The 15,108-nt window shown below is 34.6% G+C and overlaps 1 protein-coding gene across 1 annotated transcript; it reads left to right on the forward strand.

The window, feature by feature from the left end:
• The first annotated feature begins 2,495 nt into the window (after window positions 1-2,495).
• On the forward strand, window positions 2,496-3,952 carry LOC146541410 (transcription factor MafA-like). Its single transcript, XM_085195715.1, has one exon. The coding sequence runs from the start codon at window positions 2,619-2,621 to the stop codon at window positions 3,528-3,530; it is 912 nt and encodes a 303-aa protein (XP_085051841.1). The 5' UTR covers window positions 2,496-2,618; the 3' UTR covers window positions 3,531-3,952.
• Window positions 3,953-15,108: the final 11,156 nt, after the last annotated feature.

A 15,108-nucleotide genomic window follows, 5' to 3' on the forward strand; every position in this document is an offset into this window, starting at 1 on the left:
ACCGCAGAACGTGTTCCGCCGCCGGGAGCCCGCCTCTCGACCGCGCTATCGTCGTACCTGTGACGCTCTTGCTATTGTTTAACAACAATCGAGATACAATGTTGAAAAAAAATATTTTTTACATTTTAATTTTATTTTTAACAAATGTTACTTAGGTATACGTCGTTATTTTAATTATTTCAACATCTAATATAGATATATCGGTAGTCGCGTCTGGGATAACTTGTATGTTTATATTATAGTTTAGTTTAAGCTTATCTATAATCGTATTAAGAAATCCTAGATATTTCCGTTCTACATTTTTATTTAACAATTATAAAAAGGATAGCTTAAGTTGTTTTTTAATAACCATTTATAATATGAGCTGGAGATCAAAGAGTGCGGTAGGTGAGGGGCGGTAGCGGGTAGCGGGTAGCTGGTAGCTGGTAGCAAGTAATCATGTAATAACATTTGCGGCGGCCGCGCTAACAATGTTGACCGTGGCGTGCAAACAGCGGCGTCAGCCCACGGCCCGCCGCCCTCGCACGCCGCAGCGAGCATATCCTATCTATGAACAAATATAATAGATGTAACTAACGTCTGCACATTTTATTTTATATTTTTATATTGATTAATAAAAATACGTGCGTCATATTATGTTTAACTAATTAAATGTGTATTTCTTAATTTTCGTTTTAAAAGATGCGGCCGGCCCATTTTACAAAATGGGTACGGAATGTCTTATCACTAGGTTCCCTCTGCATTTCCTGCTGTGTGCGGAATACAGCGTGAAGCTAAAACAAAGATGAGCACACAAATGACAAAAGCTTAACCTTTTACTACTATTTTATTTGAATTTTTTTTTTTGTAATTTTTCTTAATTTTATCTCGTGGCATAGCAGTATATCTGCATGAAGTTAAAAAGCTACAAAAAGTAAGGTTAAATCAAACATTTTTTGTAAGATAGAAAGAAAATTATCACATACATTTATAGTTTCAATTTCTATCTCTGTTGGTATGAAAGATGAAATAATATTTTAAATATATATTTTTACCCATTCTCTACTTTTAGCTTTAGTTCGCACGTGTCTTGTAAGTCTGTATAGGCTTTGGATTGGATTAATAATCGCAACATCACAGTTAACCAAGCCTCTTATTTTCCAAATATGAACTCCTCTATCCGAATATCTAAAAAAAATTGCACATTTCGTAGCACGAGATATTGTATACTTTTAATTATAACTCATTGTTCTAACAACGAACGCATCGTTTCAATTATTTGCAGATAATAAGGAAGGGTTAAATGTTTAGAGTGCGGGCAGGTCGGTGATTAAATGTAATTCGGAATTACGCTGACTTGTTAACCCCTCAGTGCTCGTCGACGCGTGAAATCACTTTGTTCTAATGTTAGCCACCTAACTGCCAGCTCTACCCTCAAATGTGATTTATTGAAATTAAAAATAAATCGCACCACCATTGCTATTATTTTAATGGCTGGAAATATATATAAAATTTATTTTGTCCTAAATAATAGCGACGCAATGGGTTAATAGTTGATTGTAAACGCTATGGTTGTGGGTTTGATTTCCACTAGGTGAAAATTTTGTATTTAAAATACTGGAATAGACAAAGCACAGCATTGAATTCCATAGCTTACTAACACACGTTTCGATATTGGATGGGAAGTGTTTAACAATGTATCTCACTTATTTAGGGTACCGTACTTTTTAAGGAACAAAGGAATCCTTCTAAGACACTGTTGCCTTTAAACGTTTGGAGATATTGAGTTGAAATTCAAACTCAGATCTACGGCCTCATAATTTCCTGACAAAAAACATTTTTCTATATTTACTTTAAAAAATATATATGAACATATTTCTATATTTACTTTAAAAAATATATATGACCGTTTACATCGCAAAAAACGCTTGTTTCGAAACTATTTATAGTTTCGAACCATCGGTATCAAAATTCATAGGGTATTTCGAGTTGACGAAGAATTATGAAATTTGGCAGCTAGCATCTACAGGTAGTACTGGTTCAGGAAAAAAACTGAAAATGATACATTTGGGGTTACATCCTAAAAAATAATGGCCTTATAACGAGGTCAAAATTTAATATTAAAGCCGCAAATTCAAGTGAGCCTATCAGATGTAAAGGCTCTGGGTAAGTGTGAATTTCAAAAAAACCTTGAAACCTCCAAATTTTGTACGGAACCCTCGGTGGGTGGGCCCGACTCGCGCTTGTCCAGTTCTTTTCTTTCAACATTGTTAATATCCGAATATAGGAAATGCAATGTAAAATTCATAGTAATTACTATTTGCCTTCTTTATAATAAGATTTTGTTTATGTAAAGTGCAAGGGACATCAAATTACGTCCATCATACGAAATGCAATAAAGTCTACACGTTTGGAGTGAGAGTGTATATAATAATATTATGTTATAAAGTGTGTTGTACATGTGTGCTATATTTATTTTATGATGTCTTGATGTTCGTGAGCCTATGTTTGTAATGATAAAGGCTTCACTCGACGTTGCGCGCGTCGCATAGCGTCATTGGATCGGAGGGCGGAGACTCGCGCCGCCCTGTATCGCAGCGGCAGTCCGTTTCCGGCCGGCGCGCGCCCCGTACGGCTCCATGGTTGAACACACACTCGTCGATTGCTCTCAGGCGGGTGCCATGCAAACTCTAACTCCTCAACCGCATCGTGATGCCGACGATGACCAGCTCGCGGATGAATACGTCCAAAATTTCGAACTAGATCACCTAGAAGATCACCATCTTGTTAAACGAGAACCATTGCGATCAGGCTGGCATGATCTTGTGGAAACATTACCTGCTTGTGCTCGTGCATGTCGGCAGTGGCCAGATGCTGGACCTTACCCACAGCCGCACGTAGCTATCGCTGTAGACCCCAGCACACCACCGGAGACTCCACCGGCCCCCGTCGGACGCAGTCCCTGCCGTGCTCCACCAGCGGAAGATGTATTATGGCTACCTCATATGCGTGAACCTCTCGATATGCGTACAGTCCCATGTGGTAGTTTTGAAGAATGGGACCGTCGGGAATGGAGAGAACAAGACCATCACCTGCAGCAAGTAGGATTACGTCCAGATAGCACCTGCTCCGCATTATCACCGCGAACAGGGCCACATCAGTCCTACCAGCCATCATCTTGTGGAGATGATCTTTTAAGTGATGATTTACTCATGACCTTAAGTGTTCGCGAGTTGAACAAGAGATTACATGGTTACCCTCGAGAAGACGTGACACGATTGAAACAGAAGCGTCGGACACTGAAGAATCGAGGTTATGCACAAAATTGTCGTAGCAAACGTCTACAACAACGACAGGAGCTGGAAATGGCGAACAGATCTTTGCAGAATGAGCTTCACCTTTTGCAACTTCAAGTGGCACGAGTGACGCATGAGAGGGATGTGCTCAAGCAGCGGCTAGCGCTGGTGGGGCGCGAGCACGCGGTGCCCCAGCAAGTCGGACACGCGCCCCCTACGCCGCACTCGTCACCAGAATTCTTCTCGGAGCTGTGACGGCAGGGAACGGCGCCGCGGTCCGCCGCCGCCTCGGCCGCCAACTCCGGTGCCTCCTCGTCTGCGTGCGCCTGGCAACGATACTGAAGCCTGCGATGACAGACTGCACATGCTTTTGTTAAGTTTGACAAAATAATAATTATTATCATCAGTTCCAGTTTTATAGTTTTTTAAATGGTGAACGATATAGCCGTGAAATGTGAATAAAAAGGCTATTTAAACACCGTGTTAAATATATGGTTGTGTCGTAATATAATATAATTCATAGCTTCGTTAATATTTGTATTAATTAAAATTATATATAAGATTACATGACTCAACTGATTAATCGATTAATAATTGTAAATAGTTATATTAAAATTAAAGTGAAGAATATAAAATTTAGGATTCTTGTTTTCCTAATAAAATATTCTTAATTAAAACTGATTTTCTTTATACTTAAAATTTTATTTTTGCTTCTAACATAACTTCAAAAGTAAATGCTGAAATTTTTTATCTTAGCATTTTACAAAAAAGTATTAATTAATTATTCATTAGACCACAGTGTTGACAACAGTAATTTTCTTATTTTGATATTCCAATATCGATAAGAGATATGAAAATATTTCTACATTTATGCCTTGTTTAAAAAAGAGGTAACAGATACATTTTTGCATGAAAGCAAGTTACTAATTCTTTACTAACTTGCTACTTTTACTATTCTGTCATTATTTTATTTTTGAATATTTAAAATTGTTCATCTGAATTGTGAAATATAGCCTGAAATGCAAATATATAGGCTTATTATTAAAGATACAAGTTTACGTATTAAACATACAAACTAAGTTCAAATTATTGAACCTAAATGATCCTTATTACTATTCTGAGTAGTCCTTATACTTGTGTACATAAAGGGTATAATGCAATTTACATAAAGACCTTTGGAATAAACGTAGTTTGCAATTTGAATCTACAAATATTGCAATTATTCACACTATAGTACTAAAGTACTAGAGATATTCTCCCGACGTTGGCGACGACTCTGTAAGTTGATGTATTTATCTGTTACTCTAGCTTAATTGATTAATTATCAAATTATAAGTGTCTATCTAGAATATCGAATGAGTGACAACAGAATGGCAAAAAAGATCTATGATGGAAAAGTGAGCAGTAAGAGAGGTACCTTGGTTGACCTTCGAAAACACAATATCAAATATACTGGAGGAAGGTCACGTAAAAAGCATGACGACCCCCCGGAGCGCATGTATGAAGAGGTTGATGACAGTGAACGAGGCGAAAGAGGTATGTAGAGACCGTAGCGTTTGCCGCTCCGTTCTCTCTGACTACTCCGCTAGGGATAAAGCGAAAAGCTGTGTTGTGTTGTGTGTTGTTATCAAATTATCAGATCAACCAATAATTACATAATTAAAAAAAAAAAACTTATATTTCACTATAATATTTCATTTAATTTAATTTCAATACATGGAAATAATCGAGTCCAATGACTTACTGGGGCTGATTGAGCAATATTGCAAGCAATGCGAAAACAACAACAATTGCCCAACACTTGCAGGGAAATGAGGTCACCATGTATGTACGCGGCTGAAAGTACCTACCTACCGACTTTATATAATTTAATATTTAACAGAAAATAATTTAAACGATTATAAGAATTTTTATCAATTAAACTTTTCAATCGTAAGAATACTAAAGTTATTTACTTCATATAATCCCATATATAATTCCTATTAATTTTTAAAACGTTTGAACGATTTGAAATTTACAAAATCTCTATTTTACTAGCGAATTTAAGATAATAATTGAAAAACTTCTTAATTAATTTACTTGAGTCGTCTTATTAGTGATGGCTTATGCTAGATAGTATTAATAACAATATGTTTAATCTATAAAACATATTAATACAGTTAAATTTTATAACTGTGTTTATAGAAAATATCTAATATTAAGCGCACATAGGGACATCATGATATGATACGACTGTAAACATGAAAGTTTTGGGTTCGAAGCCCGCTGTGAGAAATTAATTTTCATTTTCTCTACTGGTCTCGAATTCGGGTGAAAATAGTATCTTGACGCTAGGTTCTGTCTGTGAACCCTTCTATATACGAGATAAAGCGTGAAACTGAAAGAAAAATTAAGAAATTTATTGTAAAATTAGCAAAATGCTACTTGCTGACATCTCTTCACCTGCACAGGAAATTGTAAATTGTTATAAAAAAATACTGTAGATACAGTTCCGCATTTAGAAATCGCTCTCAACTCTGAGATCGAACTTGAGATGCCGTTTTTATTCATAGATTCGATATAACATCAATTAAATTCACAAATAAAAACGACATCTTAATATCGATCTTAGAGTGATAAATACGGGTATAAGAATGTTCTAGCAGATTAGCTATAGAAAACTACTTTTATATAAACTTTTAATACTATAATCTACTACTACTAAAATAATAAATAATAGGCACGTTCGTAAGACACATGATAACGACAATATCAAGTTTTATTATGCATGTAGACACATCGTGTATGTGAAAATAAACAGGAAGCATACATTGTTTCAGTACCTGCGTGTCGAAGTTCTAACGGACAGATTTCTAACAAATGGTAATTTAATACTCCTTGTTATTAGAAATGGAAGGCGTCGTATTCGTTGATAGCATTTCTCGACGCCATAATATCGGTTTATAATATTTTGAAATTTGGAATAAATAAAATGGAATATTTAACGTATATTTTCAACCAGTAGGCCAGTCGTGGCGCAGGGGCACATAGTGTGCTGTGAAATTGACTGATTGTAGGTTCGATCCCCACTCGAGGAAAGGATATATTTATTTAATTTTATATTTTCATTTCTTCGCTCTGGTGTCGAGGCAAAGCGCGGAGTTGAGTAGGGCTTCTTAATATGAAATGCCTCCAGACTTCGGCGGAAAGTGGGAACGGAATGGAGGGTCCCTCTGCCTACTCTGATTTATTTATTTTCAATCAGTTTTGTCAGCTTTAAGTTCGTTTAGTTTTTTTTCTTATAATACAATCGTAGCTTATGAACTTATCCACTTAATATGAAATATAATATACTATACTTGAATAATAAGAGATAGTAAACATGACCTAAGTAGATAGATAATGAGCTGTTTGGTATACATTTAATTTGTATCTATTATATGCTAACATTGTAAAGAAGTGTAATCTGTGTATGGAATAAATACTCAAATTTAATTAACTTTGACGAAAGCAGTTAAATAATAATTTTACTGGATTTTTAGGGTTCCCGTACTTTTAAAAGAAAAAAGGAACCCTTATAAGATCACTTTGTTGTCCGTCTGTCTGTATGTCAAGAGCTTTTATCTCAGGAACGTATGGAGGTATCGATTTGAAATTCAAACCATATAAGTACTCAGATCTACGGCCGCAGGATTTCGTGAATAAAAATGTATATCTATATCTACTTAAAAAAAGATATGATTATATCTCAAAAAATCGTAAAAAAAAGACAATAACTCCACACTACAAAGGTAATCAAAATCCATAGGGTACTTCCGATTATCCTAGAATTATGAAATTTGGCAGATAGCATCTACACGTACTAGTTTAGGAAAAAATCCGAAACTATACATTTATGGTTAAATTTTAACATTTGCTGATTTTTTCTTTAATTATTTCATAATCAAATCAATCAATCATTATTAAATCTTTACATAAATTACCAATCAGATTGTAGTGCTTTTGCGCTTTATTAAGTTTTTTGACCTGCAGTTTTGCAAATTAATGGGAGTCATTTCTTTTTAATAGGAACCTGGAACATATTATATCAATACGAGCTACAAATAACATATATGTTTTTAAAAACATATACGCAGCACCTGAGTAGTTTCAAAGTAAGCACTGTGATAATCCGTGCTACCTGAATGCATGTACCTAGTAGGTACGTGTATATTTTTATACACCTGTACCTTTCTGTATAAAGGTAATACTATCATATAATTAATAAATATTAAGATATATTTGTTACTAGAAAGAGTTTGCTATCCCGCATATAATAGAGAAGGCAGAGGGAACCTAGCGTTAAGACACTTCGTTCTCCACTTTACGCCATGAAGATTTGATATTTTTCATATATCATTCCCTCGAGTTGATAGAACCCACAACTATCACGTTTATTGTCCGACGCTGTTAAAATGTCTCTATTAAATGGACCTGTTTATTTTGAGAATGGTGTAAGTCCATTTTGCATGCAATTTCATTTACCGACCGATATTAAGTTGTTCAAAACATGAGTTTTTTTTGAGAAATTAAACACGGACTATTTAATTACGTGATAGCTCATTTTTCTCAAAAATGGACTTACACCACTTTCAAAATAAACGGTCCAAATGTAAAATGAAATTGTCTAGGTATATAATAGCGAATTGTTTGATATTCATAGTAGGTATCAAGTTATTACGATAAGAATGAATCATAAAAATGTCTGACATTTAATGTCTTTTACTATACATTTTAGTCACACAGTACTTAATAGAAGAGTGTTGTTAAAAATCTTAGTATATTTAATTTATTTATATTACTTTTAATAAAGATATTTTATAAATTAGTAGGTATAGAATAGGATTATAAAATGGGATAGAGGACATTTTTTAAAGGATTGATATTTGTATTGTACATACATATATTTATATTTTTATAGTAGGTATTTAGATATATAAATATCGAATTAATTTTAACTTGGTGCTTATCGCTCAAATACCTGTTCCTGATATAAATTTATTAGATATTTTTCTAAGAATCTATGCTTAGTTTAAAATGACCAGCTCCAGTTTCCAGTCTTCTTCTTCGTGTCAATGAATGGAGAATTCATATCACATTTTGCCAGTATTTAGCCACGTCGACTGCGGCATCTGTTGCTTCCATCAGATCGTCATGTGAGCAGGTGAATGGACATTTCGGGCAGGAGAGTAAGTGTGCCATCGTTTGTGGATCGGCGCCACAGTCACAGGGTGACCCATCCCTCAGTTCGTACCCCCATCTCACGAGAAGCTCTTTGCATCGGCCAACCTGGCTCCGTAAACGATTAAGTGACTTCCATGTTGGCCACTGCAAGTTGTAACCTGCGGGTAGGCACTCTTTGGGGGGAACAAAGCCTGAAGGTGGCGAGTAGATTGTCTGCCATAACCGTATCCTAGCGCGACTCGGAATGCAATCTAGAGCTTTGGTAGCTTGAATAAAACTGTGGCGACTTTTCAAGCGGGCACGAGGTGCGGTGTAGCCAAAGAGTGGGTGCCGAGGGTCTTTTTCCTGACGCATTTTTTCGACAGAACATGCCACCTCACGTCGAACCTTAGGAGGCGCTATTCCGGCCAGAGGGTAGACCTTGTTTAATGGTGTGGGCTTAAGGCAACCAGTAATTATTCGACAAGTCTCATTTAATGCTATGTCCACCTCCTTTGCATGAGCGGAACGGTGCCAAACTGGACACGCATATTCACCCGCAGAGAAAGATAGAGCAAGGCCTGTTGTACGAAGTACGTGCGGAGATGCCCCCCAATGTGTTCTCGTTAGCCGACGGAGCAGATTATTTCTTGCACATACTTTTTGTTTGGTATACAGGCAGTGAGCTTTAAATGTTAAAGACCTGTCCAGTATAACTCCCAGGTATCGTGGTTGTGGACAGTGTTGAATATGAGCACCTCGCCAAGATATTTGAAGAGGCCTGTTTGCTTCACGATTCCTCAGGTGGAACGCACACGACTGAGTTTTAGACGGGTTGGGTTTAAGGGCGTTATCGTCATAGTAAGAGTCGAGTGCGCTTAGGTCTGTCTTCAGCAAACTTCAACAAAGTTTCCAGTAATTACACATTATTACTATGTTTTAATTATTATCTTACATATAAGTAATATATGAAAGAAAGGGTACATAATCACACAGCAGATCAGGCAGAGGGACCCTAGTGTTAAAACACTCCGTTCCTCATTTTCTGCTGAATTCTGGAGAAATTTACTCGACACCAGAGCAAAGAAATGAACATATTAAATATTTTCTTCCCTTACATGGGAATGGAACCCACATCCTAGTGTCATAAAACCAAATATATAATCTACTTTTCTAAAATTATTTAAAGTACGTATATGTATGTATAATATGAAATACTACAATAATATGAAAAATAGCTAACCAGCAGGTGTCATATAACGTATTTCACTTGCGTTATTTTGTACAGAGAGGCAATTTAATTGAGTACCTACTAAGCATTTTCAACCATTGTGGCGCAATTCAATTGTATTAGTTTGTACTGTAACGCGATATTATATATTTAATATGATATTCCTAACAACATATAATAAATATATAAATAATAATATATTTGTTACCTAACTATAAACTTTAAAGTGTAAACGTGTAAACGAAGTCTCGGGCAAAAGCTAGTCATTATACATACTAATATTATAAATGTAAACGTAAGTTTATTTTCGCCTTACGCCAAAACTACTGAACCGATTATCTTGAAACTCTGTACATATATATTCTTAGAGGTAAGGACAACAAAGGACATGATGATACTTTATTATTAAAAAAAATGTTATTCTTTACCTATAAGTTTGAATCGCTAGTATGTATATAAATACACGAATATTTTTGTGCTCTCGCGGGCGAAGCCGCGAGCGTATCCCTAGTATGTCATAAAACTTACTAATTCAGTTGAAGAATGTGAACCTGACTTACATATACATTCTATAGTAACCACCATAAGATTAACCTATTAATGTTTTTTTATATCGTAAGAACTTTCTACATTTTAGTTGATTATTATAAATATAAAAATGTTCAAAATGTATATTATATTTATTATTATTTTATTTATAAATTAATAAATTTAAAATTTTACGTATTTGGTATAATAAAAATGAAATATATCATTATGTTCTTTATAAAGGAAAGAAAAAGGTTATTTTACGTAATTATTTTTCCTAAAGCTGTTTCTTTGTATTAAAGTTATATAAATATATGTTCCATTTTATTCATAGCTGTGTTGTAAAGCGGATTGTTGGATGGAGGGGTGAGGGGCGTGTCCTCGCGCGCCACGCCCCGCCAGAGTGAGAGCAGCTATGCCGCCTATTAACTACCGAACTCAGTATTTTGCAGTTGAAAAACAATTCGTGTGCCGTACCACTATGTCTTAAAGACAAAAATTGAATAACTATTTCACGACAAAATGTTAAATTTGACTGGTTTTTCCACAATATAGTATGTCCATCCTAGCTTCTTATACTACACCCATAGAGCGGTTATTATAAGCTGTAGCTGTACGTAGGTCGAGGATGTCATGCAAATGGAAGACTGTTAATGAAGTCGAGGAGAATTATGGGCATTGTTACTGCGGTCCGGCGGTGAAATGGCCCATTTTGTTGCTATACATCATCGTAATATATGAGAGAATTACTCAGTTTTATTGGCCTGCATCTGAAAATACAATAAGAATGCTAAGATTTTGATTTAATATACTATGCTTTTTTAGACTAACTTTGAAAGCATATATCATAGTTAAAATTATATGCTGTTCAGTATACAATCATTTGAGCCTAAAGAATAGGAAAAATAAGTTGTAAATATGTAATAAAGTACTAAATAAATAAAAACAAAATAAGAAATAAGCAACTATTTCTTTGAAGTTATAGCAAATTGGTATATTTAATAGAATAATTTATCTAATTTACATAATGTTCTACATCAGAAAATTAAATTAAATATAACACTGTGAATATTGAACAAAACATTGTCTTAAAACAGTTATTTGTAAGTGTAGATGGCCGTGCGCTAGGGTGTCGTCGGCGCAGACCGTGCAGACTGTGGAGGGTGCGATGGCCGCGTAGTGATGAGCCAGCGGTGCTCGGCTGCGGCGACGCGGCACATTTTTCTAGTAGCAAGGTCGGTTGCGGTGACGTCACCATTCAACTCGACTTTCTATTTTTGAGATTCATCATAACAAATCCTTTTTAAAGAATTACCTTCCTGTCATATTAGTTTATCCAAAACGTGAGAGAAAGATATTTGAGTAAGGAAAAGAGTTAATGTCTTCCATAGGTTAAATAATTTACGAATTTGGATATAACTTTAATAATAATTCTAGTTAGTTCTGATGCTATGATTGCCTTCTCTAAAATATGGATATTTGTCATTGGATATATCGGTTGTTTACATTACATATACAATACGGTATTTACGAAGTCTGTAAACGACACAGGACCAAAATATTTACCCTAAGAGTTTGTTTTTATTGCTAAAAAGGGCCGATGGCGTAGAAGCGTAGCTCGTACTCGTAAGCGCTACGCTTCTACGCCATCGGCCTGCTGAGGCAGCATTATGCTTGCCAGTTCGGCAGGGTCGCGCCGGTCGATACACCATACTAGGTCGCTTCTGCGTGCTATTTTGGCTGATAATTTTTTATATTTTTATTTTTTGTATATATTCATCTTATTTTAACCTTTTTAAGTACAAACGTAAATATAGATGTTTTAATTCAATTATTTATTAATTCAATTAGGTTTTTCCATTTGGTGAATTGGCCTCATGGAAAATTAACCACTTATTTTTTTTGTTTTAACAAAATTTAAATTGAAAGAATAATAAAATAATAAAAATATGTTAAGATTTAATTTTTTTGCTTAAAAGTAAGCTTAAAACAACAACAATCCATGTGTTTTTTATCTTAAATGTGATACGATTGTATTACTCAATATATATGTTTATAGGTTCGTTATGTTAAACCGAAAATGCTAAAGGCGTAGCTGCGTAGCGCCAACTTGGAGCTGATGCAGCACTACGTTCAACAGGGTCGCGTCGGTCGATACTCTCGCACTGATTTGACCTCTATAGTTTAGTTATATATCGATGAATATAAGAATTTCCATAAGAATTTTATTGTATAGTTTATTCATCTTCACGACCTATTCCGCATATAGGTTTGCAGAGGGAGCCTAGTGCTGAGACACTCCGCTCTCAACTTTCTGCCAAATTCTGGCGGTATTGCGTGTTAGTGGCGAATCAATATTTTTATGATAGAAAATATCTTTATCATCATAATAAATAAAGGCTACAAATTACTTACAATGATAATTTAGAAATTTTAAATGTCTGCTAAACGTATTATTTGAGCTATACCTAAGTGTTTATGATTGGTTGTCATTTGATATATTTTAAACCTTTTATTAAAAATTGGACATTTGTTATGACATTTAAAAAATATACAGGGTGGAAGAGGCAGCGCTTCTTTTATTGAAACTGCATATAGGGTAATATATTTCAAACCCACACCTAAAAAATTAATCAAGGTACCTCAACAGTTTGGACGTAGAAATTTTTTTTCATTTCACGATTTTTATCCATACCTGTATTTCGTGTGACGCACACATACGTATGTGACGTTTCCGATTTGACAGGTAAGTGTGTGCGTGCCTATGCTATACTTTACAAATGGCGTTTTATTTTAAAACGATAATTTTATTATTTATTTTGTTTGAAAAAATAACTTTTTCATTTTTGGGAGTTATTTTTTTTCCGAATTATATTAGACTTTTATAGAGTAGTTAAAACTGTGGTTTCATTTAAAGTGGTGCTGACAATTCCACCCTGTATAAACTTGAGCATGAGTATCGTTTTAGAGTACTAATATCTCCTTACAATTTAACAATCGAGGAAATACTGTAAATGCCTCGAAAATGCCTCGTTTTTTACAATTAAGAATTAAATTACAATGAAATAAAAAAAGTATATTAATAAATAAAAAAAAGTATAGTAATTTAATTAACAAAAGCATAATCTACATTGAAGGTATAGCGGGCTGGCGGGAACGTGGCGGACTGCTGCAGGTCGCTAACGAGGCACTATTTCCAATCGATAGGTCGAGCTCAGCGAGTGAGCGACCGCCACCAGCCCGGCCTGGGCCGGCCACGCGCGACTCATCACTTTAGACGCTACGTCAGGTTACTCTCCTTTTCTCGATGTCCTTCAAATTAGCTTTGTAGGTCAGGTTTTCGCCGAATTTGGCTCCACGTGCTGTTTGTTGTTTGTCCACGATTGACAACCACCTGCAAGATTCATAATAAGTTTTTATAGGCAGTGTGGCAATACAAACATAAGGCATAATTATTGAAAATATGGGATAGAGTGATTTTTTAAGGTTCCGTAATTCAAAAGTTAAAAAAGGAACCCCATATGGGATCACTTTTGTTGTGCGTCTGTAGTGTGACAAGACCAATTATCTCTAGATCCCGTGGAGGTATCAAGTTGAAATAAATATAAAAATAATAATAATAATAATAATAACTTTATTGACTTTTACAAACAACTTAGCTTAAGTAAACATAAGTTTTAGATACAAACATAGGCTAAACAACTATAAAGAAAAGTTTAAAGATTTCCTCTGTATCCGGACTAGTTGCCTGTATTCCGGTATACAGCGCCCATCCCCACAAGAAAATTTTATAATTAGCCTGTTGAAAAATATAAATGTTCAACAATTAGGCTCTAGTGTGACGTGACCTCTCTTTGTGTATTATGAGATTGTGCCTGAGTGAGTGTGAGAGGATGTATAATTTGATATTTATTTATTTGTTTTGTGCATGTGTATGTTGTGTGTTTAAATTATAGCGTGAGAGATTTAGGGATATATATGTATATATAAATAAATAGCAATAAATTTATTTGTCTTTACAAAGCAGGTTTTCTGTTTCTTCGTAAGAGAGCTCATGTAGAAAATTGAACACCTTTCGTTTGCATGACCCTTTTGTTAAATGATAAACATTTAAAATTAATATGAAATATTAAGGATTCTGGTTTCTTAAGGCACAGGAAAATCAAACTTCTGATTCAAAAGATACGAGCATTTATGCGTTGATTTTTTTACATTTTCTATGAAACAGAAATGTTGTTTTATTGTGCAAAAAAAAAGGAAAAATCCAAAAATTGAATACACATACAAGTACGTATTTCACAGAAAAAAATAATTACAAACTTATATTTGTAATTCATTTCATACAAAATAACAGCATATGTCCACAAATTTAAGTTTGTCAACTTTATAAGATGTACCTTCCGTTAACTCAGTGGGCGAATCTGACTCGCACTTAACCGGTTTTTATACTATAATAAATTTACTTCGGTCAATTTACTGCTATTATGAATATCCCCGTACTTAGATAAAAAATATAACATTAAAACACTAGACGGTTCTTGTCTATAAATAAAATTACAATATTGTCAGTAGGTAAATACCGAGGATATTTATTGAGCATCAGCGTTCTTGACAAATATAACACGCTCCGATGAATCCGCGAAGCGGGTAGTGTTTACAGCAAGGTATAATAAGAATTTAATTGAGTAATTTCCATTATTTTCAATAATATTTAATTTAATTTTTTAGAAATAGCAAAGACTATTTTGTATAAAGAATAAAATATTTTTTTCTAAGCTCTTCAATGAAAATAAAAATAAAGAAAGAAGTACCTATAACCAAACGAGTAATGAGTTTCTATGCGATGTGATATACAGACTTTCCAGCAAATATGAATTTTGTCTAATAATTATG

The sequence above is a fragment of the Heliconius melpomene genome, chromosome 1, assembly GCF_056956725.1.
Source record: "Heliconius melpomene rosina isolate 202511_hmr_F chromosome 1, ASM5695672v1, whole genome shotgun sequence".
Taxonomy (NCBI): domain Eukaryota; kingdom Metazoa; phylum Arthropoda; class Insecta; order Lepidoptera; family Nymphalidae; genus Heliconius; species Heliconius melpomene.

Bases quoted from the DNA above. Each gene is read 5' to 3' on its own strand.
- LOC146541410 (XM_085195715.1), top strand. From the start codon at position 2,619: ATGGTTGAACACACACTCGTCGATTGCTCTCAGGCGGGTGCCATGCAA.